Here is a 23,476-nt window from a genome sequence, read left to right as displayed (position 1 = left end):
TCAATAGAATTTAGCATAAAATTTAGCTTTTCATTCTATTCTAGATTTAATGCTCGCGATGGCCTTGAAAAAGGAGAGAGTTGAATTGAAAAAAAGAGTTTGAAATTCATTAAAGCTAATAACTATGAACTCAAATCTTTTAAAAGTTTCAATTCTACGTCCTGGGGAAACCATTGAGAGACAAAATAATCGGATAAACGTCATACAGAAGCAAAAAGAAGGACTATAATAGATGGACGTTTAAAACACGGTCCACCAAATTTTGCGAGATAACTGCGTCTCAGCCCAAAAGCATACATTTTTCATCAGCAACAAAGTATTCAGACACGCCTTTTCTGAACGCAAACAACAAAAAGAAAACGAACTAAGGCAACAATGGAAAAATACACCAACAACAAAAAAAGAAAAAGAAACAGAGATATCATTGTAAAATCCACCAAATTTTGCAAGGCAAGAAAGATGTGTCTCAGACCAAAAGCATGAACTTTTACACAAAAACATGTAAATAAAACGTGTAAATATTCAATTACACCTGTTTTAAACGCTGTGCATTTTGTCAACTATGCTTTCCTTCAATTGGATTGATCAATAATGTGGTAATTCGACAAAGGAACAAAATGAATCTATAAAATGTGCAATAAAGCTCAAAACTGAAAAAAATGGAAAACTCAGTATCAAAACGAACAATTAGTTAAATATAAAACCGTTACAGATTTTATTTTATAACACTTAGGAATTAGTTTCCGCCTGTTTTCACTGAGACTACGTCAAAAATTGAGAGAAGTAAAATAGTTGGAAAGTTAAAAAGTTCCCCGACAGTTTCTCAAAACAATTTTATTTGAAGTAATACGAGACATTAGGTAACAACTGATAGCATTGTCTAGGTCATTTATACCTAATAAGGAAGTCAATTAGGTTTTTGATTGGGTAGACTACAAAGTTACTTACTTTATTAACACTTCTTGTGAATGTAAATTAGATTCAATGAACGTTATGAAAATGAATGCGTTAAAATTTTGTAAGATTTGCGGTTATAGCGGCGAATTTTTTTTATTTTCACCGCTTAAGCCGTGAGCAAAAACAATTCACCGCTACCCTCCGGAACCGGTGAAAATAAAAATTTTACCGCTAAAAACCGCAAATCTTACAAAAATTTACCGCAAAAAATATACAGTAATTTTTAGCGGTTAATTTTTGTAAGATCGCAATTCTTACATCTTTTCACCGCATTCACCGCAAATCTTAATTTTTAAGCGATTTTTAGCGTTGAAACCTCGACCCGGGTTTTCGATGCGTAGATAATACTAAGATTTTCCCAAGAAGCTCATTGGAAAAATTGGGTGACTGAAAATTGTTTTCAGAAATTCAGAGCAATCTATGCACACCAGTACTAAGCAACAAATAGTAACATACGCTTTGTTTTTCAGGTTATATTTTTTTTAAATAATTACCACAGAAGTTGACTGTCCGAAGAAAGAATTATCGCGAGAGATAGAAATTGAATGTTGGGATTGGCATTATTCTACAGAGTTCATTTACTCGATCACTCTTTGGATGTCATCGATGAAGTCCTCTCTGTTCTCCGATATCACTTTTGCTATTCACCAGTCTAAAAGCAGACCATTTTTTTCTCAATTTTTATCTATTTTTGTCTCAGGAAAATAATTACAAGATCATAATAGCAACTAATAAAGTCAAAATTAATGTGGGTATCAGTGCCATATCTGCCATATCTGAAATTTTATACCCCAGTTAGAGAACTGAAGGCATTATCAGTACTGTTTCATATTATTCTAAAGGTATTTTGCTCGAAGACTTCGCAGAATAAGTTAAGACAATGATATTTTTTTCATGAATTTGCTATGCACAGTCAGTTTTGATTCCTTTCTCTGTTCATACAATAATCATAATCTATTTTGAAATTTTCTGAATCTTCCTAAAATGTTTTTGAATTTTTGCACAATGCACATACATTATCACTAAAAACCCCCGGAAAATTGCAAAATCAAGGGATTTTGCAGACAAAAACCAGTAATTAACAGGGAAAACCAGTGCAAAACCAGTGCAAAATCAGTTATTCCGGTTAAATAATTGAAAACCAGTTGAACCACTCCGTTTTTTTTGTTTTTTTTAAGGTTGTTACGAACTAATTCCTATTTTTTAGATACTTATGTGACTGTGGACTGTGATATAATGGAAGATGAAATTTAATTGATCCAGTTAATCAGTGCCAATAAACAGGGGGGGGGGGGGGTATTTAATTGTGGAATTAAAACAAAACGCGGCTGGGGTAGTTGAATCAGGGGGGGGGGGGTATTGAATTGTTGAATTAAAAATAAAACGGGGGGTATTTGAGTGGGTAGTAGTGAATTGTTGAATTAAAACAAAACGGGGGGGGGGGTTAGTTTAATCAGGGGGTGTAGTTGAATTATTAATGTCCAGGATCATCTGAAAACGTTCAGTTGAAAACATTCAGTTGCTAGTGATCCAGTGATTCAGACTCGGACGAAGCTACTATCAGATTCAGATGAGATGCAACCTCTGGGGTAGCAGACACATCTGGAGTATCAAAAATCAATAGGGTCATGCCAGAGGGCATGACGTTCACGTCAAACTCCAGGTACTTTAATAGTGTAAATAATTTTTCAGCCTAGTAGTTTCAATCAATCAAAAATTAGCAATTATGCAGTTGGTTTCTTTCTCTAAGTAGAGTTTAGTGGAAGCATTTTTTTCTGTAACAATTTATAATACTATGTTATGAGCTCTGATCAGACAAAAAAGGCTGAAAAACAAAATTGAAGAGTTTAAGCTAAGTTTAAGGTTTCAGTGCTGTTTTTACACCGAACAGACTTTGTTTTTTTGTCTGAATTTACGTTTTTTGTAGTGAAACGTGACATGATCACAACATGTTGATAGTAAACTACAGACTGAGATAAATTAGGATTCAGCGCTGATTTACTATATTACTATGATCCGGGTCAAAATTGAAGTTCAATATTTTAATATTTATGTTAATAACAATTTTTACTTTCAAAACAACAACTTAATGAAAAGAAAATATGCTCAGACAAGACTGGATGTATAAAAATGACCGCAGCTACTTCAATTGAATAGCAAAGCTTTATGAACAAAAAGATAAAACGCATTATTTCATATTCCAGTACATTTGAGTGATTTTCTCTAAGTTAAAATTTCACAAATTTTTTTCTTTAAAGAACATTAACCCGAAAGAACCATCAAAAATACTTTTAATAATTCACAGAGCGAAACCACACAGAAAGAGTGAACAAAATTTTCCGATTTTTAAAAATGTTTTTTTCCCACTCTGTTGGCATAGCCTATATTGAAACTATTTGCCGCGTGTTTTACCTCAAAAACTTATTTTTCTGTCAAAACACCATTACGTTGATAACTTAATTTTTAAATCTAAAAACGAAGTTTTCGCTCATAAGAAATCGAAAAACCTACAAGTAAATAATATAAATTTTTCCTTATTCTGGTCCAAAAGCTGCAGTTTTTACCAAAACAAGAGTTGTATCGTACTTGTCATATTTTCATTTTGACATAGATGAAATTTTTTTGGAAAACCAATACTACGTGCAGTAAACGAACGGAAGCAAATTCGTAAAAAGTATATTTTTTTACATCAAATGTCCACCGAACAGAAGCAGTTAACCCGTTCAAATTCTTTTAAAAGAATTCCGAATGATTTTTTCTTGCAAACTTGGAAAACTTTGGTCATACTAATAACTCAACTCAAAGTCAAAAGAAGCAAATAAATAAAGTATAGTGACTCGCCGTCAGCACTATCCTGACCTGATTCGTGTCCACTGTGGTTGTTTTCATTGTTAGAGTTCCAGAACTCTCCAGCAAAGGTGGCGCTGTTACTGACGAGCCTTTGCCTGCAATGAAAGATGTTTTTGATTAATAATCACAAGACGCTAAAAATGAAATTGGTAAAAATCGATAAAATTGCAAATAAAAGTTTTTCAGAATAGGCAGTCTGATTGACTTAAAGATAAAGCGATCACTACAGTTGATAATAATAGCTAGCTCAAATATCAGACGTATTTCAGGTAATTGTTGGCAATAACAAATTAGTCTGAAGATTTTTGGTAATTAAATACCTTTCTGATTAGACCCACGTAGGCAGGAAGTGAATGGGTTACAGACTGTCGGGTTATGAACTTTATCAGGCATAAAATAGGCGTTTTTAACTAAGTTAGCAATATGGACGAAAGATTACGACCGAAATTCAAAATATAATAGAGATATATTATCAACACGAAGCTGTAATGCGCATCATAATTTTTCCCAGGAGTCCTAATGCTGACAAAAATGGTTCTTTCAAAAATTCCCAGAATTAATTTTAATTCTTAACGTAACGACATAACCATACCACAGCATCTAAAGTTGGGGATGTGAAGATAACTTTAAATCAATAAAACTAAGCTAAAAGCTTTGATTGACTGTACACGAAAGAATATTGTCTTATCAGATCGGAGGTGCTATGGAAACCCAAATTCCGATTAGGTTTTAGAGTCGTTTCGGAGAGCACTCTCGGCAACCCACTAAGATCTGATCAAGGCAGTTGTGGGTCACGGAACACACCATAGGTACTGATCAACTTATGATAATTTGTGAACCACATTATCACGTAGAACCAAACAACTGATTTTGACTAATCTCTTGCTGTTTGCAAAAGCACCATTCTTAAACCAAAGCAAGGATGGGGCACATGACCGAGTCTGATCAGAATAAATTTGGCCAAGAACAGGGGTTTTGAGACCGAGCAGACCAAATATGTCTCTGAACAGGGCAATTGAGGTTGCAGACAAAACGGCCCGAATCTCAAGGGGTTGGTGAACAAACAGAATATTCCAGACCTCTTCAGAACCCGCACGGGGGGGGGGGGGGGGAATGGCATAAAAGTTGTTCTAACGTTCAATTCCTTTTTTTGGTTTTTCTTTGACTCGAGGTTGACTCACATTCTGTTGAGCATCTCCATGTATTCCACCTGAAACTTCCACATTTTTAACTTCGGTAGAATTTTACATCAATTTCAAGTTTTACATCTATTGAATACTCTACAAGGGTTTCTTTTCCACACTACTGGCATTGAACTCTGGACGAAATTTTAGAGCATTTTGTTCATAGCTGTTCTAATTTAACTGTTTTAACTGTCAACCTTGGTTTCTTAATTACTTTGTGGTTCAATACAATGTCTGGCGGAAAAATTCATTACTTACTCTATAGCAGTTTTAGATTAGAACTAGAATCAATATTTTGTCACTGTTTTTTGCTTAATTAAGATTTTTTTGGTCGAAGACTTGATTTTGAGGAATTCGTTATTAGTGTATAAAGATATCTTAGATTGAAGAGATATCAAAGATATGGATATTAAAAATAGATTATCGCCAATTAGTCTTTTCAACCAGCAATTAGCAACCGAGCGGAATTTTATCTAGTTTTTCTTTTTCATCTCTGCTTTATTAACATGTCCAATTTTATTGCGGAAAACAGCGACAAGTTCGAGTATACAAAATCGCCTAAAGGAGCTGTTCAGTTAGTAATGTCTATATGGTAGACAAAAAAATCCTCTGAAAAGACAGGCGGGGATAGGATAGAAGACCAATGTGTCATAAATGGACAATAGCTGTCATTAACTTTTTTGGCTAGAAAATAAATAATAGCGGAAGCATTTGAAAACAACAAGGTTAGTTTCAGCTAAGTTTCCTCCAGATTGTTGTCATACATTTCAGCTGAATAACCGTGTAAAGTGCTAAAACTTGTATATCACTTGATGACCTCGAGTACCCCTAGCTTCAGCAGATTTATTGAGTGTTGATTCTTGTTTCTTGCTCGATGACTGTTGCCTTGTTAGGTGTCGGCTTTAATTTTCTTACGTATATTTTTTGCATAAAAATTTATGTATGATGTTCTTTGCAAAGAAGTGAATCCTTTCAAGCATTCCTCAAGGTGACTGGACATCTTTCTTAGTAGTAATGCTAATTTGTGTGGCGATATATTAGAGGAGAATTTGTTCTCAGATCACAAGTAATTTTTGCTGAAATTTTATTTAATATGCTGAGTAAGAAGCTTTGCCAAAAAATGAAACGTTGTAATTTTGGCAAAGCTAAATAGGACGAATTTACGATCAATTTCAATTTTCCAATGTCCTCATTTAACTCAATTGATAACATTGTCGGTTCTTTGCACCGTAAGTTAAAACAAAGAGGGTCGGTAATGTGCGATTGCGCATAATGTTTCGACCCTGTTCATCCACAATTTTGGCATAATTGTCTACCAAATGAGGAACAGATAGAAAACCCCCAAAAGTTCATGTATCTTTCAAAAAATTGGTATATAACAAAGAGCTTGCCTCCAAAGCAATCAGCTCAGTGGATTAACTATCTCAGCATTAGACTGATGAGATCTGCCAATATTAAGAAAGCGAGTCAAGACGAAGAGCAAATTCAAACAACAACATTAATTACATCCAAAACATTATGTTCATTTAAAGAAAAGTTAGTAACAAAGTTAAAACAGTGTCAGATTAAAATGAGAAAACTAAACAAAATAACTTGCACTTGACTATGAAAGATATGGTACAAGTCCCTAATAAGGCTCGGTAACAATCAGACAAAGGAACAAAAAATGAAAAATTAAAAAACTCGCTTATGTTTTAAAAAACATTTTGTTTCAAAGACATGAGAACCATTAGATATCAACTGAAAACATCCAACAGGTTTTTGATTACCTAGGCTTCTATAGGATGGCCTTAAGAGTTTTCTTTGCTCAATTTTTTTAAGCGATTACAGAAAAGAACAACAAACAGAGACAACAAACAAAAATTCAATTAAAACTTGTGAGAAAACACTGTCTAAGCCGTTAAGCCGTAATTTGCCCCTCAAAATATGTTTAACTGCTTGTTTTTCGCACGGCAATATTTTGGTATGTGGCCTATCATTTTTGAGATTATTTTGACAAAAAAGAAAAAAGGAAAAACTAAGTAATTTTTTAATTTTTCCTGAAAGAAACTATTTTCAAAGTTATGAAAGGCATAAGCTACAAAATGAAAAAGTCGAAAAGGTTCGTTTGTTTGTCCAAAGGAAGCCCCTGAAAACTGTAGTTTTTTAAAAAATTTGTCTAACTAAAAAAACGTCTGCAAATAGTGACACAAATAAAAAAAATTTCTTTTTTTTTGCGAAAAACCCGTTTCGAAGCCAGTAAATTCATAACAAATTCTTTTTTAAAAGCATTAAATTTTGAAGACTCTCGCATTGCATTGACGCCAATAATATCGTATATGACTTGTAAGTAACAAGACCAGGTAACAAATAGAGAAAAAAGAAGGAAAATGTCTTTTTTGATTTTTGAAAACAACTGCTTTCAAAGTCATGAAAGCCATGAGTTATCAACTCAAATCAAAATATAGGCGCTTTTATTCCTCCGAAAAAGCCATTGAGAGCTTTCATAATCCAGAAAATTTTGTACGATTAAAAAAGTAAAAACGACAGTTAACGATGACTGTAAAAAATTCAATTGAACTTTTCGAGAAAGCGGTGTCGGAGCCTTTAAAAAATAGTCGGTACCTTTATGATTTAAATAACTTCAATTGTGCAAATGCCTAAAAATAAAAAAATTGTGAAATCTAACTTTATCAAAGCCAGAAAAACGTAACTTAACGTGTAAAACTGCAATCAAGAACATATTTTAATTGATTAGAAAAAAGAAGCATCTTCTCTTTGACGACACTGAGCTAAAAGTTGACCAAATTAACAAAAAATAGCGGCAAAGCTCAATAAGTCCATGTTTATTTAAAAGTCAAAGTCAAAACGGCCGTAAGCTTTCGAGTAAAAACCTAGAGACATTAGGCTGCTTAGGAAGCCAATTGGAACTAACACCATTAAGTTTTGAATTTTAATTGTTCTGTTCTTTAATTAATATAAAAGATTGGATTTTTTTTCTTTAGGAAGGCTGACTGACTACAATCAGAAATATTTTTGTGTTGTGTCGGTCTAAGATTGGTCCACAACTAGCCCTGCTAATTCTGTTTGTCCAATAGGAGCACTTAATTTTTTTAATGCGATAAATGTAGATTTTTTGTTATTTAACAAATTCAAAACCAATGCTGCGTTTTTGATAATCCTCAAGTGAAGTTAGCCAAAACGACAAAATTTGCATTACAGAGCACTCTCAATGGAAGTGGAAGTAAAACTCTTCCCCTTTTGGAGTTTACAAAGATTGTGTTACTGGTTTTTAGTTTGTGTTTTTCCGGCGAATTTAATCAAACTGAACTAAAGAAGCTTAATTCGTGCTAATTTTAATGAAAAAGGCTCAATTTTGAAATACTTAGCCAAAGTTTTTGCCAAAAAATGAAATCAAAATATTCAACAAAAATTTTCATTCTTAAAACCAAAATCAATAACACTATTCTTAACAATGTTAACATATTGTAACAAAATTGATGGAATTTTAGTCAAAAATTCCGGAAAAGTTGATTAAAGGCAATGCAAATACTTCTAATATTCACAAAAAATTAAACGACAATAAATCGCTCCAGAAATCGAAAATCATAAAATTCTGTTTAATTCTAAATTACACACTCGACGGTCTTTTTAATGATACCACTCACAACTCCCTACGATGACGATATCGATCGGTCAAAATTGACTGAAGAAAAATACTATTTGAGTTTATAGTTCCTCCGCCCTCCTCAGTAGGGGTCGGAAAAATTAGTTTGTTTCAGTTTTTTTTGCGTCTTTGGTTGTAATTCCACTGAAAACGTCTCAAAAAACCAATGCGTCTCTTCACATGTTCTCTAACCATATCCATTTAGAAATTAAACTGAGTGCAGTTTTGAAAAAAATACGAAATGCAGAGAAAAATTCACTACTCAGGGAACAGTTATAAATTTCTCTAAAAATTGACAGGAAACAATTCGTTGAAAAAAACAGGATACGATCAACAAACGATGCATATAGACTGATAAGACACGTAACAAAACAACCAGCTTTTCCTCAGAAAATGATGTATGTGGAAAACTGAGTTTTTGGTTACAAGAGCATTGCATATTTTTTGCAATGCACAATCACTTTGCTTCTAATTTCCTTCAAGACAACTCTGAACTTGTTAGCCAATTAAATCAAAGTACGGAAAATTTTCTTGAAGACATTAAGTTTAGCAATGCACTTCTGAGTGATGAAGTCAAAAACCTTCATAGTGGTACTAACTCTTTCGATGGAAATATCCCAAGTTTTCTGAAGTCTTCTTTACCGTAATTTTAGATTTACCTTTTAATTTTTTTCAGCTGCTGCGTTAACAAATGTAAGTTTGGAAGTATGTGCATAAAAATTCATGTACGAACCCATTTTAAAAGCGGTAGCAGGTTAGAAATGAAGAATTAACGACCGATTGCATTGCTTAGCTCTTTTAATTGAGCGTCTAATGTATAAACAGTTATCGATCCTTTTGTTACAAAAACTTTGCATAGAGCTATATGGTTTTAGGTAATTATGTTCGAGCAACACTCACTTAGTCCTCTATTGCAACGGGTCCTATAGGTTACTTGAGGCAAAAAAAAGGCCGATGACAGTGTTTTTCGACATAGCAAAGGCCTTTGATGCCATTAATTTTAATGTCAAAAAAATCAAAATATGCAATTTCTTCGCACCAATGAAATCATCTCACCGGAAAGACATTTCAAAGAATGGGGCATATAATTTTCACAAAATTCATCATGGGGTTATCACTTCAGTATTGTTCTACGAAAAAAGTTATCTGAAGCTTGAACATCTAAAGAGATTAATTCCAAGTGGAACAAAAAAGTCAGTAAAATGCAATCTTGTCAAAAGTTACATATTAACTGCCTGTTTTTTGTGGATCAAATTTATGGTTTGCCAGTAAACCTATCGTCAGGCAAATGGAAAGGCTTCAGAGAAATAGCTTAAAATGGATGAAATCATGCATACATTTTACTGAAAAAGAATACAATGATTGTCTCTGAGTAAATTTACTCCCAATCTAATATCAACTTGTCTCCATGGATCTCAAGATTTTAAACATGTTTTGAAAAGTAAACTTCAACTTTGGGAGAGCACTTTTGGCAAATGAGAAATGGACATCCCAAAACGATCTTGCGAGAAAAAAATGTTTATACCTAAACGAATGTAACCGCCAGTTGTAATTTTTCTATCGAATTACAAACTACAACAAGGCGGTGTCACTGGCGCTTGATTTTCCCAATTATGATCCATTTTCAAGTCCTCCCAATTTTTCAAAGAGAAGTCATAGAAAATCTTTTTGATTTAGCTAAGAAGAATTTTAAGTACAAATCATACCCATTTGAATGGACAGTGTATGAGAGAAATCAAATTCAATCCTCGTTAGGGATTTTAAAGAACTTCAAGTTTAGTGAATATTAGTGACCAAGTTTAGTGAATTTCATTATTGTTATTATCAAACTTCTTATAAAGTTTTAAGTGGATCATCATTGTGTCGTATCCACTTCAAAGGCGAAAGAAAATAGTTTTTGTGACCAGTCTTTTTAAATAAGGCTTTTTTATTTGGGCTATATTAGTTATAATTAAAGTTCAATTCTTTTTGAAATTATTTTAATTTGATACTCACATCTTGCGCAGAACAAATCATGATTTACGATTATCTTATTTCTTTTTGGATAGAAAAAATCGTATTATTTCAGAAAAATTAACAAGGAATGGTTTTATGTATGCCTTCCCTAAAAGTTTTCACTGCTTCCAGACGAAGAAATGATTCACAGAAAAAGTCGAAAGCATTCTGAACAAGAAAGGGATGGGCAAAACAAAACATACAAGGATTTCAATTCCCTCTCAACATCCCGACGACTGATAAAATTTGCTAATGCTTTGACTCAAACCTTTATTACTCATTGAAAATATTGAAAATTACCGGGAGCTTCGTGTTAGAGCCTTTCAGTACTGATTCATTACAATCCAATGGTAAAAAGTTAAATCTGTATTGAATCAGAGTGACCTAAGGGTAAATTTACATCGCATTATGAGCAGACAAAACCAAGAACTATTTTTTTCATGAATCGTCACTGAGCATTCTTAGTTATTGTTTTTTCTGATCAGAGCAAAATCATAGTAAAAATGAAATTTTCGAAAATTGCAAAATTTGATAAACGTGTCGCACGATCAGGCGAAAACCAAGTAAAATCGTGTAAGGACACGTTACAAAAAGAAGATTGTACTTTCACTTCTTTAAAACGACCTTTTAGTGACCGATGAAATCGTACCCCGGAGAGGAGTGGGGTGGGGTGCAGAGGAGAAGGAGAATCCTTCGTTTCGAAACTGCAGGGCACTCCTCTTCAACCCGCCCCCCCCACTCCTCTTCAACCCCGCATCATTCAATTAAATTTTTCTGACTCTTGAGGTTCTTCCGTGAAGATTCGAGACGTATCGTTCCCTTCTGAACAGCCGGAAGGTTGGCCAGGAGCGGCCAGGATTGTGAATACCTGCGATCAAATTGACCTGAAAGCAAATTCAGACACCTGGGAAATAGTCAAATTTGGTGTTAAAACTGTTGATGATAAGTCGCTGATTGCCAGCACCCCCCCATGCCAATGGTGACCAGGGTCTGCACAGCACCCCCCCTTCATCTGCATTTGAATCTGGGAATCGAATCTGGGTGTTAATTCCCGATATGGATTTTGGAATTTGTTATTAATTCTGATGGAATTTGTTATTAATTCGGATGGAATTGGTTATTAATTCTGATGGAATTTGGTGTTATTTCCCCTCTGTGCTTCTCCGCTGTAACAATAGTCTTTTCAGAGATTGTTTGTCCTCTCTTGAATTGCATATTACAAACAAAAAGGAAAGTCGCAAAGTATCTATTGTTCCTTATGACTCGGGGGCGACACAAAGGGTTGTTTTTGGTGAAAGCGGTTCGGAAGCCGGGGGAAGTCGCGGATCTCAAATTCCAGACGAATTCCAGACGAATTCCAGACAATTTCAAGACGAATTCAGTCGGGCATCTCAGGAAATTGTTAGTTTAAAATGACTAGGTATCTGTTTGTATTTGTATTGTACGGCACGCAAGTCTATTCCGGCAGTTCGGCGACTATGTTCATATAAATATTTTACAAATAGTACGTTTCTTAGAACTATGGAATAAATGTCTTAAAATTACTACATTTAAAAAGCAACTTAATCTGAGGTCTCTACTCATAACACTTTGGGTCTCACGTTGGGCCCACGAATCGCCCCCTTAAGAGTCATTTTGGATCTATTATGTTTGCCCCATGACTTTTATTGTTATTGGAGATTCAAATCTGAGAGACGCCTTGCACTACATCTATTCCGACCCTCAGCTTCAGATTTTTGGGTAACAATTTTTTGACATTTTTTTTTCATTTTTTTTTTAAATTCTGCTTGTTTTTTTAGAGCTCAATACGATGCCGTCGGGGGTCGCAGATGTGATGATCTGTACAATTTGGTGGAATATGCACGGAGTTTTACGCATATTTTTGTTATCGTAGGAGATATTGACGTTAAAAGCCGAAAACTAAGTTTTATTTTGCAAAAATATTTGTAGTTCCAGAATGCTGTCTGGCCCTCGAACGTTAAATTTGCGGGGAACATGAGACGCGGAGATCTAGATCCCGTGATGGTGACGAATAATAACGTCTTTTTGAGTGAAAACCTTGGAGTTAATTTCAAGAGTGCAAAAATGGCAAAACATGCTGATTTTGATGTTGATAAATCTTATCATTTCAACAAAGAAGGCCATGGCTTCAGTCATTTGGCCGCAATGATCCTCTCCGTGTTTGAGGAGTTTATGACTAGCTGGCAGTGTTGTACTTCAACCTGCGTACCGTTCACTTCTGTGTCTTACTGTGTAAAATGATGTGGTAGTGTGTATATCAAGGTGTGCAAGTGTTAAAGTGTGTACAATTGTGTTGAACTCTATTATCATATCGTTTTGCTATCTTCACCCTAATTGTGTTTCCCCTTTATCGGCTTTTTTTCGGCCCTTTGGATTTGTTTCAGAGGTATGGTCATCACATTGGGCGATTTGACGACGACCCGGGTGTCTGCGCCCGATTTCAGGAGGATTTGACGGCAGGTGAGGATGCCTCTGGCAGCTGTGCAACAGGGAATACACAACTTAAATTTTCACGAAATGACCTCCGGAACTGCCGGAAGGGGTCAGAGTATCCACTAGAGTTGCACTGGTCCAGATTCGCCCTGGTTCAGAGTCGCCCTGGCTCAAAGTCACCCTGGTTCTGAGTCGCCAAAACAGCTGAAACTCAGCAGAAACTCCAGAAACAAAACAGCTGAAACAGAATTTTCTTTATTATTTATAGTCTGAGCTTATTTTTGAGGTTATACATAATCTTGACATTGCTCAATTTGAAATCCTTTTTTATTATTTTTTTTTCAAATAGGTAGGCTCAATAGGCATTGTTCTGCTGTTCCTTTAAAGTTGAGTTTTAATCATAATGCTCAGTAAAAAATCAGTGAAATTTTCATAATGCTCAGTAAAAAATCAGTGAAATTTTCATACTGCTCAGAGAAAATTCAACGTATGAGTCATAAAATTCCATTCTGCTCAGAGAAATTTCATTGAGTTTTTTCATACTGTGAAGAATAAATGCAGAAAGACGCTCTGAATTTACCAGAATCAGTCCGAAAAGTGACATGATCAGAATACTTGGCAGAAAAAAATACAGAATGAAAAAATTCTGAATCATTACTGAAGTTGTCTGCGAGGAACGTCCGTGTAATTATCGTCTGCGTGTATAATTTTCCTTTTATTAATTCAAAAAGAGTTTTTACTCAATCAAAACCCAGAATACTGATTTCTGACTGGAATTAAAAACTTTATATTGTGATAAAAGTTGAAGTTTTAACCAGAAGATTGAAAAAGATCCTCCCCATAAATTTGACAAATATTTGTTAATTAATTAAACGTTAATACCTAATTTTTAATAATTTTAAACAATTTTTGCATCTGTTTTCTGAAAGTTCACATGAAACCAGGAACAATCAGCACTCATACAATCAAGAAATATTGAAAAAATAAATTTTGGTTTCTAAATTTTGAGCTTCCTAAAATTAAAAATTAAACACAACAGTAAATTGTAAGCATTACTGCCAAACACACGAATTAGAAGCCAGGGTAACACTGATGAAGATCGCTCAAAGTAATACAAAGATCTTTTTCACTTATCAAATTGCCCAATCAATTTCGGTATCAATAGATGTTAGTTTTTATTTGGTCATAACACTTTCACTTTCATGTTTGTTGAAAATGATCTGTTTTTATAAATTGATTCGACATGGAATAATTATCTAAAACAGTTTATTGTTTATTTGTTTAACATGAGTTATGATTCTTGAGATGAAAATATATTGTAGAGAATAGACGTTTTTATGTTTTCAATATCATAGAAAGTCACTTCTAGTTCTTTTGAAGAAAACGAATTCCTCCATTCGCTCAAGCTTTTGAACCTGTTTATGTGAAATTAGCTAATGACCGTTTTCAATTTTTATCACTATTGACCATATTCAAAAATATCGTTTTTTAATTTAAAGTCCCGGTGAATGAGAAAACCGAAAATGAGCCAGTGGAAGATTTTTCAGTAATTGTTTATGTATCAAAACGTGTATCGTTTTTTTTAATGGCAGAGATCTGCAAATAATTATTCTAATTATATACAACATTGGAGATTAGTCACAAAAGTTCTAGTATACAGCACTGAAGTATACAACACTGAAGTTCTAGTCACAAAAGGGCATAAACTTTAAAGATTTGCCGTTAATCCGGTCAAAATAAATGATTTAGTTGTGAATGCTGTAAACTGGTAATTTAGCTTTGAAATTAAGAAAATGAACCACTGAGAAAATATCTCATGTTCAAAATATATAGGATAAGTGGCGAATTTAAGAAAAAAGACTTGTAGTATGTTTTCTCCTGAAATACTGAAAATAAATGAATATTAGATAAAATAGTATTCTGGTGATAATATTGCCTGATATCTGGGATCAGATGAATTCTGGCGTGACAAAGATCAGCTACACGCTGATTAAGTTAATCAACATTTTTTTTAAAGTGTGTCAAAATGGTCTGAGAAACGCTGTCCTCTTAAAAAAAAATTGGCGTTGAAAAAGTTTTGTTGTCAAAACATTAAATTTTTATGACCTCAAAACACCGAGTTTTGTAAGATAAGCGGCAAATGAGTACTTGTTTCACCGCAACAGTACCACAGGTTATGCAAAATAATGGCGTGAATTTGCTGAAACAATGTGATTTAACCGCTAATTTTGTAACGAAAATATATAATTTATAATTTAACATTGTATCAGGCGATTTTTTTTATTTCAAAGCAGTTTCTGCATAATTAGTGAAGTTAGGTAAGAATTTTGCGTTGAAGAAAGTAACTTTTCACATCTAATCTTGTTATACTTCTAAGGGAGGAGACCAACCGAATAGAGGAACAATATAGCTTGGGATCGGATTTTGTTGTGCTTACTCACAAAATAAACTGAATCACAAAATGTACAGATCAAACCGAAACTAAAAAGAGGATGCAAGGAGTCTACTTACTGTGAAGGGCATGAAATGCTGGGAAACCAATTGTTCCATGATCTGGTCCGTCAGAGTGATCAGGTTCTCCAGTACCGTTGGTGGGAATGACTCCTATTTTCAGTTTTCTGTCACTGTCTAACAAAAAACACGAGCAAGATGCAAAAATGATTTTGTTTAGGATCAGACTGTTATGATGATTATTTAAGGGTTAAAATGGCCTCGAAGTTCAAAGTTGCGCAGTTTTGGGTCAAGCTTGAAGGCCAAACTATATCCAATTTCTACCATATTTTAAGGAATCCTTATCTTGCTTGCTCAGAAAACCAATCATAGACACAAACGGTTATATTGTACCTTTAGGATGTTTCATATTTGTATAATCATCTTGTCCAACGTCCGGTATCTAAAAACCAAACTAGTATCGTTGATTCAATTGTTCGGTTATTTTGCTTTTGAAAATTGAATTGTTTGAAGTTGAAACACATTGACAATCTAAGAACTCGGTGAAATGAATGAGTTTTAAATCTGTTGAGAATATTTTTATTTGGAAACCAATAAATACTGATCTTATGAATCAAAATGAATCATCTTAGGTCCACTAAATACGTCAATTAATGCATAATTTACGCACGCTGTAATTCTTTAACAAGACTAGGATCGTAAGACTAGGATCATGCAGAAACAAAAAAAAATCATATAAAATTGTTAAAAAACAAGTTGTTTTGGCAGTAAAAAGTAACATAGCCGGCAGATTGCCGGAAAAAAGCCACCAGAGACGCTTCTTGCCTTCCATGCAATTGAAACAACTAAAGAAATAAGATAGACAGATTGACCACCGGGCCTTTCATAGACCAGTAGACTTAGGGTTAGATTCGGACTGTCATTATTATGAGACACATACGCTCTCTAATAGATCTTTTCCCTAATAGAAAAAAACCCTAATAGATCTTTTTCAAAATTATTATTCGAAACCGAAATCTCAAGACTCTAATACTCAAGAATTAGGGCAATGCCGCTAAAGGTAGATAAACTCGATAAATATGACAAATGCTTTAAAAAAATTGAAAAGTGCACAATTAAAAGTTTGCAATTTTAGCGGAAAAAACGTTCAAAAACATTTTTGTTCTCGGCGTTCCGTCGGGTAAAGAAGTCGCAAGACTTAAAAAAAATTCCTTGGCCAGTAATGATCGTTGAACTCGGAAAACGCCAAAAAAGTCATAGAACTTTAAAAAATTACAATTTTTAACAAGCTCTTGCTAATATTTGTGATTTGAATACATTCAGAAGTATTTCATCGTATGCAGAGACTACTCATTATCCACATTTTACGCCTTTATTAGTTTCCCTGGCACATAAAGATCGATAAACTTGAAACGTGATTATAATTTTTAGAGAAAATATGAAATTTTTTAGAGTTTTTTCGAAAAATTGCTAAAACTAGTGTTACTAAAATTTCGCTCAGAATTCCATTACTTAATTGCTCAGAATTCCATTACTATGCTGTAATTTATTATCAAAATTTGGAGGAAGTTTCTGGGCCCTTGGTGCCAGTAAAATTCAAAAAACTACAAAAACCGCCAATATACCTGAAAAAATTGCGAGTTTTATTAAACAAAACTAAAATTCGATATTCTAAAAATTTGAAATATATTTCACTGCAACAAAAAAACTATGCAGTAACAAACTAGCAAAACTTATATCATTCCCTGGCCACTGGCCGAAGAAAAATGAAACTATCAGAATTTCTTATGAAATATTACAAGTTTAAAGAAAAATTTCTAAAAATCGTGATTTTAAATTCTTGAAAACATTCCATGATTTTATCAGAAAATGGCAAAAAATTTGTTATATTAAAAGAATGATTACTATTCCATGGCAACTAAAAACTTTCTCTAACCTATTATAAAACCCTAGAGGAGGACTCCTGGCCGCTGTGATTGGAAAAAATTAAATAATGACTACAAGTTTTATCAGAAAATTGCAAAATTCAAGATGATTAAATGTGTAAAATTATTCAATTCTATTATCACTAGAAACTATGAAGTAACTTGATATCAAACTGTAGAGGTTTCCTGACAACTAGGGATGGAAAATTTCGAAAAATGACAAACATTAAAAAAAATGAAAAAATTCGTAAATGTTGTTATAAACTTTCGTGTTTACGTTTGGATTACCAAAACAAATAGCTCTTAAAACGGTCAAAAAGTAATTATGTCTCCCAAAAAAGTTCTTTATCAATTTTTACAAACTCTGATTATAGACTGGTCTAAAAAAATTCAAAAATGGCAAAAAAATCGCGAAAACTTGAAAGATTTTGGGCCGAAAACACCGCCCAAATGATCATTAAACCTTGAATTAAAGACTGCCCAGTAGCTTCATCACTCTAAACACTCGAGAAACTACTAAACGTGACCAGGTGCCCGTATTGAAACCTGATGCCCGCTGGGTTTTACCTGTTTATCCGTTTTGAGAGCTCAAATTCATAGGAAAGAGTGTTGAAACATCTTACAAAAAAGAAACAGCGCAACATTACTATTCAGTTCTTGGATTGAAAAAACCACGATGTCCCCAATAATAGCCGCTATCGCTTCGCGGCTCTTAATGAAAAGAATGACATCAAGCCTGCTAAATTTACCTGAAAATTGTTTACCCTAACTTGTTAAGTTAGTTGGGGTCTTTCCCATTATAGCAGACTAGGGTCAGACTAGGATCATGCAGAAACAGAAAAAAAAATCAAACGAAATTGTTAAAAAACAAGTTGTTTTGGCAGTAAAAAGTAACATAGCCGGCAGATTGCCGGAAAAAAGCCACCAGAGACGCTTCTTGCCTTCCATGCAATTGAAACAACTGAAGAAATATGATAGACAGATTGACCACCGGGCCTTTCATAGACCAATAGATTTAGGGTTAGATTCGGACTGTCTTTATTATGAGACACATACGCTCTCTAATAGATCTTTTTCCCTAATAGAAAAAACCCTGATAGATCTTTTTCAAAATTATTATTCGAAACTGAAATCTCAAGACTCTAATACTCAAGAATTAGAGCAATGCCGCTAAAGGTAGATAAACTCGATAAATATGACAAATGCTTTAAAAACATTGAAAAGTGCACAATTAAAAGTTTGCAATTTTAGCGGAAAAAACGTTCAAAATCATTTTTGGTCTTGGCGTTCCGTCGGGTAAACAATTTGCAAGACTTAATAAAATTTCCTTGGCCATTAAAGATCGTTGAACTCGGAAAACGCCAAAAAAATGCATAGAGCCATAAAAAATTACAATTTTTAACAAACTCTTGCTAATATTTGTGATTTGAATACATTCAGAAGTATTTCATCGTATGCAGAGACTACTCAGTATCCTCATTTTACGCCTTTATTAGTTTCACTGGCACATAAAGTTCGATAAACTTGAAACGTGATTATAATTTTTAGAGAAAATATGAATTTTTTTAAAGTTTTTTCATAAAATTGCTAAAACTAGTGTTACTAAAATTTCGATCAGAATTCCATTACTTCTAGCAACTATGCTGTAATTTATTATCAAAATTTGGAGGAAGTTTCTGGGCCCTTGGTGCCAGTAAAATTCAAAAAACTACAAAAACCGCCAATATACCTGAAAAAATTGCGAGTTTTATTAAACAAAACTAAAATTCGATATTCTAAAAATTTGAAATATATTTCACTGCAACAAAAAAACTATGCAGTAACAAACTAGCAAAACTTATATCATTCCCTGGCCACTGGCCGAAGAAAAATGAAACTATCAGAATTTCTTATGAAATATTACAAGTTTAAAGAAAAATTTCTAAAAATCGTGATTTTAAATTCTTGAAAACATTCCATGATTTTATCAGAAAATGGCAAAAAATTTGTTATATTAAAAGAATGATTACTATTCCATGGCAACTAAAAACTTTCCCTAACCTATTATAAAACCCTAGAGGAGGACTCCTGGCCGCTGTGATTGGAAAAACTTAAATAATGACTACAAGTTTTATCAGAAAATTGCAAAATTCAAGATGATTAAATGTGTAAAATTATTCAATTCTATTATCACTAGAAACTATGAAGTAACTTGATATCAAACTGTAGAGGTTTCCTGACAACTAGGGATGGAAAATTTCGAAAAATGACAAACATTAAAAAAAATGAAAAAATTCGTAAATGTTGTTATAAACTTTCGTGTTTACGTTTGGATTACCAAAACAAATAGCTCTTAAAACGGTCAAAAAGTAATTATGTCTCCCAAAAAAGTTCTTTATCAATTTTTACAAACTCTGATTATAGACTGGTCTAAAAAAATTCAAAAATGGCAAAAAAATCGCGAAAACTTGAAAGATTTTGGGCCGAAAACACCGCCCAAATGATCATTAAACCTTGAATTAAAGACTGCCCAGTAGCTTCATCACTCTAAACACTCGAGAAACTACTAAACGTGACCAGGTGCCCGTATTGAAACCTGATGCCCGCTGGGTTTTACCTGTTTATCCGTTTTGAGAGCTCAAATTCATAGGAAAGAGTGTTGAAACATCTTACAAAAAAGAAACAGCGCAACATTACTATTCAGTTCTTGGATTGAAAAAACCACGATGTCCCCAATAATAGCCGCTATCGCTTCGCGGCTCTTAATGAAAAGAATGACATCAAGCCTGCTAAATTTACCTGAAAATTGTTTACCCTAACTTGTTAAGTTAGTTGGGGTCTTTCCCATTATAGCAGACTAGGGTCAGACTAGGATCATGCAGAAACAGAAAAAAAAATCAAACGAAATTGTTAAAAAACAAGTTGTTTTGGCAGTAAAAAGTAACATAGCCGGCAGATTGCCGGAAAAAAGCCACCAGAGACGCTTCTTGCCTTCCATGCAATTGAAACAACTGAAGAAATATGATAGACAGATTGACCACCGGGCCTTTCATAGACCAATAGATTTAGGGTTAGATTCGGACTGTCTTTATTATGAGACACATACGCTCTCTAATAGATCTTTTTCCCTAATAGAAAAAACCCTGATAGATCTTTTTCAAAATTATTATTCGAAACTGAAATCTCAAGACTCTAATACTCAAGAATTAGAGCAATGCCGCTAAAGGTAGATAAACTCGATAAATATGACAAATGCTTTAAAAACATTGAAAAGTGCACAATTAAAAGTTTGCAATTTTAGCGGAAAAAACGTTCAAAAACATTTTTGGTCTTGGCGTTCCGTCGGGTAAACAATTTGCAAGACTTAATAAAATTTCCTTGGCCATTAAAGATCGTTGAACTCGGAAAACGCCAAAAAAATGCATAGAGCCATAAAAAATTACAATTTTTAACAAACTCTTGCTAATATTTGTGATTTGAATACATTCAGAAGTATTTCATCGTATGCAGAGACTACTCAGTATCCTCATTTTACGCCTTTATTAGTTTCACTGGCACATAAAGTTCGATAAACTTGAAACGTGATTATAATTTTTAGAGAAAATATGAATTTTTTTAAAGTTTTTTCATAAAATTGCTAAAACTAGTGTTACTAAAATTTCGATCAGAATTCCATTACTTCTAGCAACTATGCTGTAATTTATTATCAAAATCTGGAGGAGGTTTTTGGGCCCTTTGTGCCAGTAAAACTAAAAAAACTACAAAAACCTCCAATATACTTGAAAAAATTGCGAGTTTTATTAAACAAAACTAAAATTCGATATTCTAAAAATTTGAAATATATTTCACTGCAACAAAAAAAACTATGCAGTAACATACTTGCAAAACTTATTTCATTCCCTGGCCACTGGCCGAAGAAAAATGAAACTATCAGAATTTCTTATGAAATATTACAAGTTTAAAGAAAAATTTCTAAAATTCGTGATTTTAAATTCTTGAAAACATTCCATGATTTTATCAGAAAATGGCAAAAAATTTGTTATATTAAAAGAATGATTACTATTCCATGGCAACTAAAAAGTTTCCCTAACCTATTATAAAACCCTAGAGGAGGACTCCTGGCCGCTGTGATTGGAAAAACTTAAATAATGACTACAAGTATTATCAGAAAATTGCAAAATTGAAGATGATTAAATGTGTAAAATTATTCAATTCTATTATCACTGGAAACTTTGAAGTAACTTGATATCAAGCCGTAGAGGTTTCCTGACAACTAGGGATGGAAAATTTCGAAAAATGACAAACATTAAAAAAAATGAAAAAATTCGTAAATGTTGTTATAAACTTGCGTGTTTACGTTTGGATTACCAAAACAAATAGCTCTTAAAACGGTCAAAAAGTAATTATGTCTCCCAAAAAAGTTCTTTATCAACTTTTACAAACCCTGATTATAGACTGGTCTAAAAAAATTCAAAAATGGCAAAAAAATCCCGAAAACTTGAAAGATTTTGGGCCAAAAACTCCGCCCAATTGATCATTAAACCTTGAATTACAGCCTGCCCAGTAGCTTCATCACTCTAAACACTCAAGAAACTACTAAACGTGACCAGGTGCCTGTATTGAAACTTGATGCCCGCTGGGTTTTACCTGTTTATCCGTTTTGAGAGCTCAAATTCATAGGAAAGAGTGTTGAAACATCTTACAAAAAAAACAGAGCAACATTACAATTCAGTTCTTGGATTGAAAAAACCACGATGTCCCCAATAATAGCCGCTATCGCTTCGCGGCTCTTAATGAAAAGAATGACATCAAGCCTGCTAAATTTACCTGGAAATTGTTTACCCTAACTTGTTAAGTTTGTTTGGGTCTTTCCCATTATAGCAGACTAAGGGTCAGACTAGGATCATGCAGAAACAGAAAAAAAATCATATAAAATTGTTAAAAAACAAGTTGTTTTGGCAGTTAGCCGGCAGATTCCCGGAAAAAAGCCACCAGAGACGCCTCTTGCCTTCCATGCAATTGAAACAACTAAAGAAATAAGATAGACAGATTGAACACCGGGCCTTTCATAGGCCAGTAGACTTAGGGTTAGATTCGGACTGTCATTTTTATGAGACACATACGCTCTCTAATAGATCTTTTTCCCTAATAGAAAAAAACCCTAATAGATCTTTTTCAAAATTATTATTCGAAACCGAAATCTCAAGACTCTAATACTCAAGAATTAGGGCAATGCCGCTAAAGGTAGATAAACTCGATAAATATGACAAATGCTTTAAAAACGTTGAAAAGTGCACAATTAAAAGTTTGCAATTTTAGCGGAAAAAACGTTCAAAAACATTTTTGGTCTCGGCGTTCCGTCGGGTAAACAATTTGCAAGACTTAATAAAATTTCCTTGGCCAGTAAAGATCGTTGAACTCGGAAAACGCCAAAAAAATACATAGAACTTTAAAAAATTACAATTTTTAACAAGCTCTTGCTAATATTTGTGATTTGAATACTTTCAGAAATATTTCATCGTATGCAGAGACTACTCAGTATCCTCATTTTACGCCTTTATTAGTTTCATTGGCACATAAAGATCGATAAACTTGAAACGTGATTATAATTTTTAGAGAAAATATGAAATTTTTCAAAGTTTTTTTCTTAAAATTGCTAAAACTAGTGTTACTAAAATTTCGATCACGATTCCATTACTTCTGGAAAAACTTAAATAACGACTACAAGTTTTATCAGAAAATTGCAAAATTGAAGATGATTAAATGTGTAAAACTATTCAATTCTATTATCACTGGAAACTATGAAGTAACTTGATATCAAACCGTAGAGGTTTCCTGACAACTAGGGATGGAAAATTTCGAAAAATGACAAACATTAAAAAAAAAATTGAAAAAATTCGTAAATGTTGTTATAAACTTGCGTGTTTACGTTTGGATTACCAAAACAAATAGCTCTTAAAACGGTCAAAAAGTAATTATGTTTCCCAAAAAAGTTCTGTATCAACTTTTACAAACCCTGATTATAGACTGGTCTA

The 23,476-nt window shown here is 33.4% G+C and overlaps 1 protein-coding gene across 1 annotated transcript in view; it reads right to left on the bottom strand.

Moving 5' to 3' along the window:
• Positions 1-1,374: 1,374 nt before the first annotated feature.
• Positions 1,375-23,476, bottom strand: part of LOC142353259 (uncharacterized) — a 38,984-nt gene continuing 16,882 nt past the window's right edge. Inside the window, exons 3-7 of the mRNA XM_075405491.1 lie at positions 15,931-15,979; positions 15,598-15,714; positions 4,943-5,017; positions 3,817-3,902; positions 1,375-1,609 (exon numbers count right to left, since the gene is read on the bottom strand). Coding sequence (XP_075261606.1) covers positions 1,598-1,609; positions 3,817-3,902; positions 4,943-5,017; positions 15,598-15,714; positions 15,931-15,979 — 339 coding nt within the window. The 3' untranslated portion in view covers positions 1,375-1,597. The remainder of the gene's footprint in view (positions 1,610-3,816; positions 3,903-4,942; positions 5,018-15,597; positions 15,715-15,930; positions 15,980-23,476) is intronic.

This window comes from Convolutriloba macropyga, chromosome 14, assembly GCF_964194025.1.
Source record: "Convolutriloba macropyga chromosome 14, txConMacr16.3, whole genome shotgun sequence".
Lineage (NCBI taxonomy): Eukaryota > Metazoa > Xenacoelomorpha > Acoela > Convolutidae > Convolutriloba > Convolutriloba macropyga.
The sequence above is the reverse complement of the archived record's forward strand: the minus strand, read 5'-3'. Positions and strand labels throughout refer to the sequence as shown.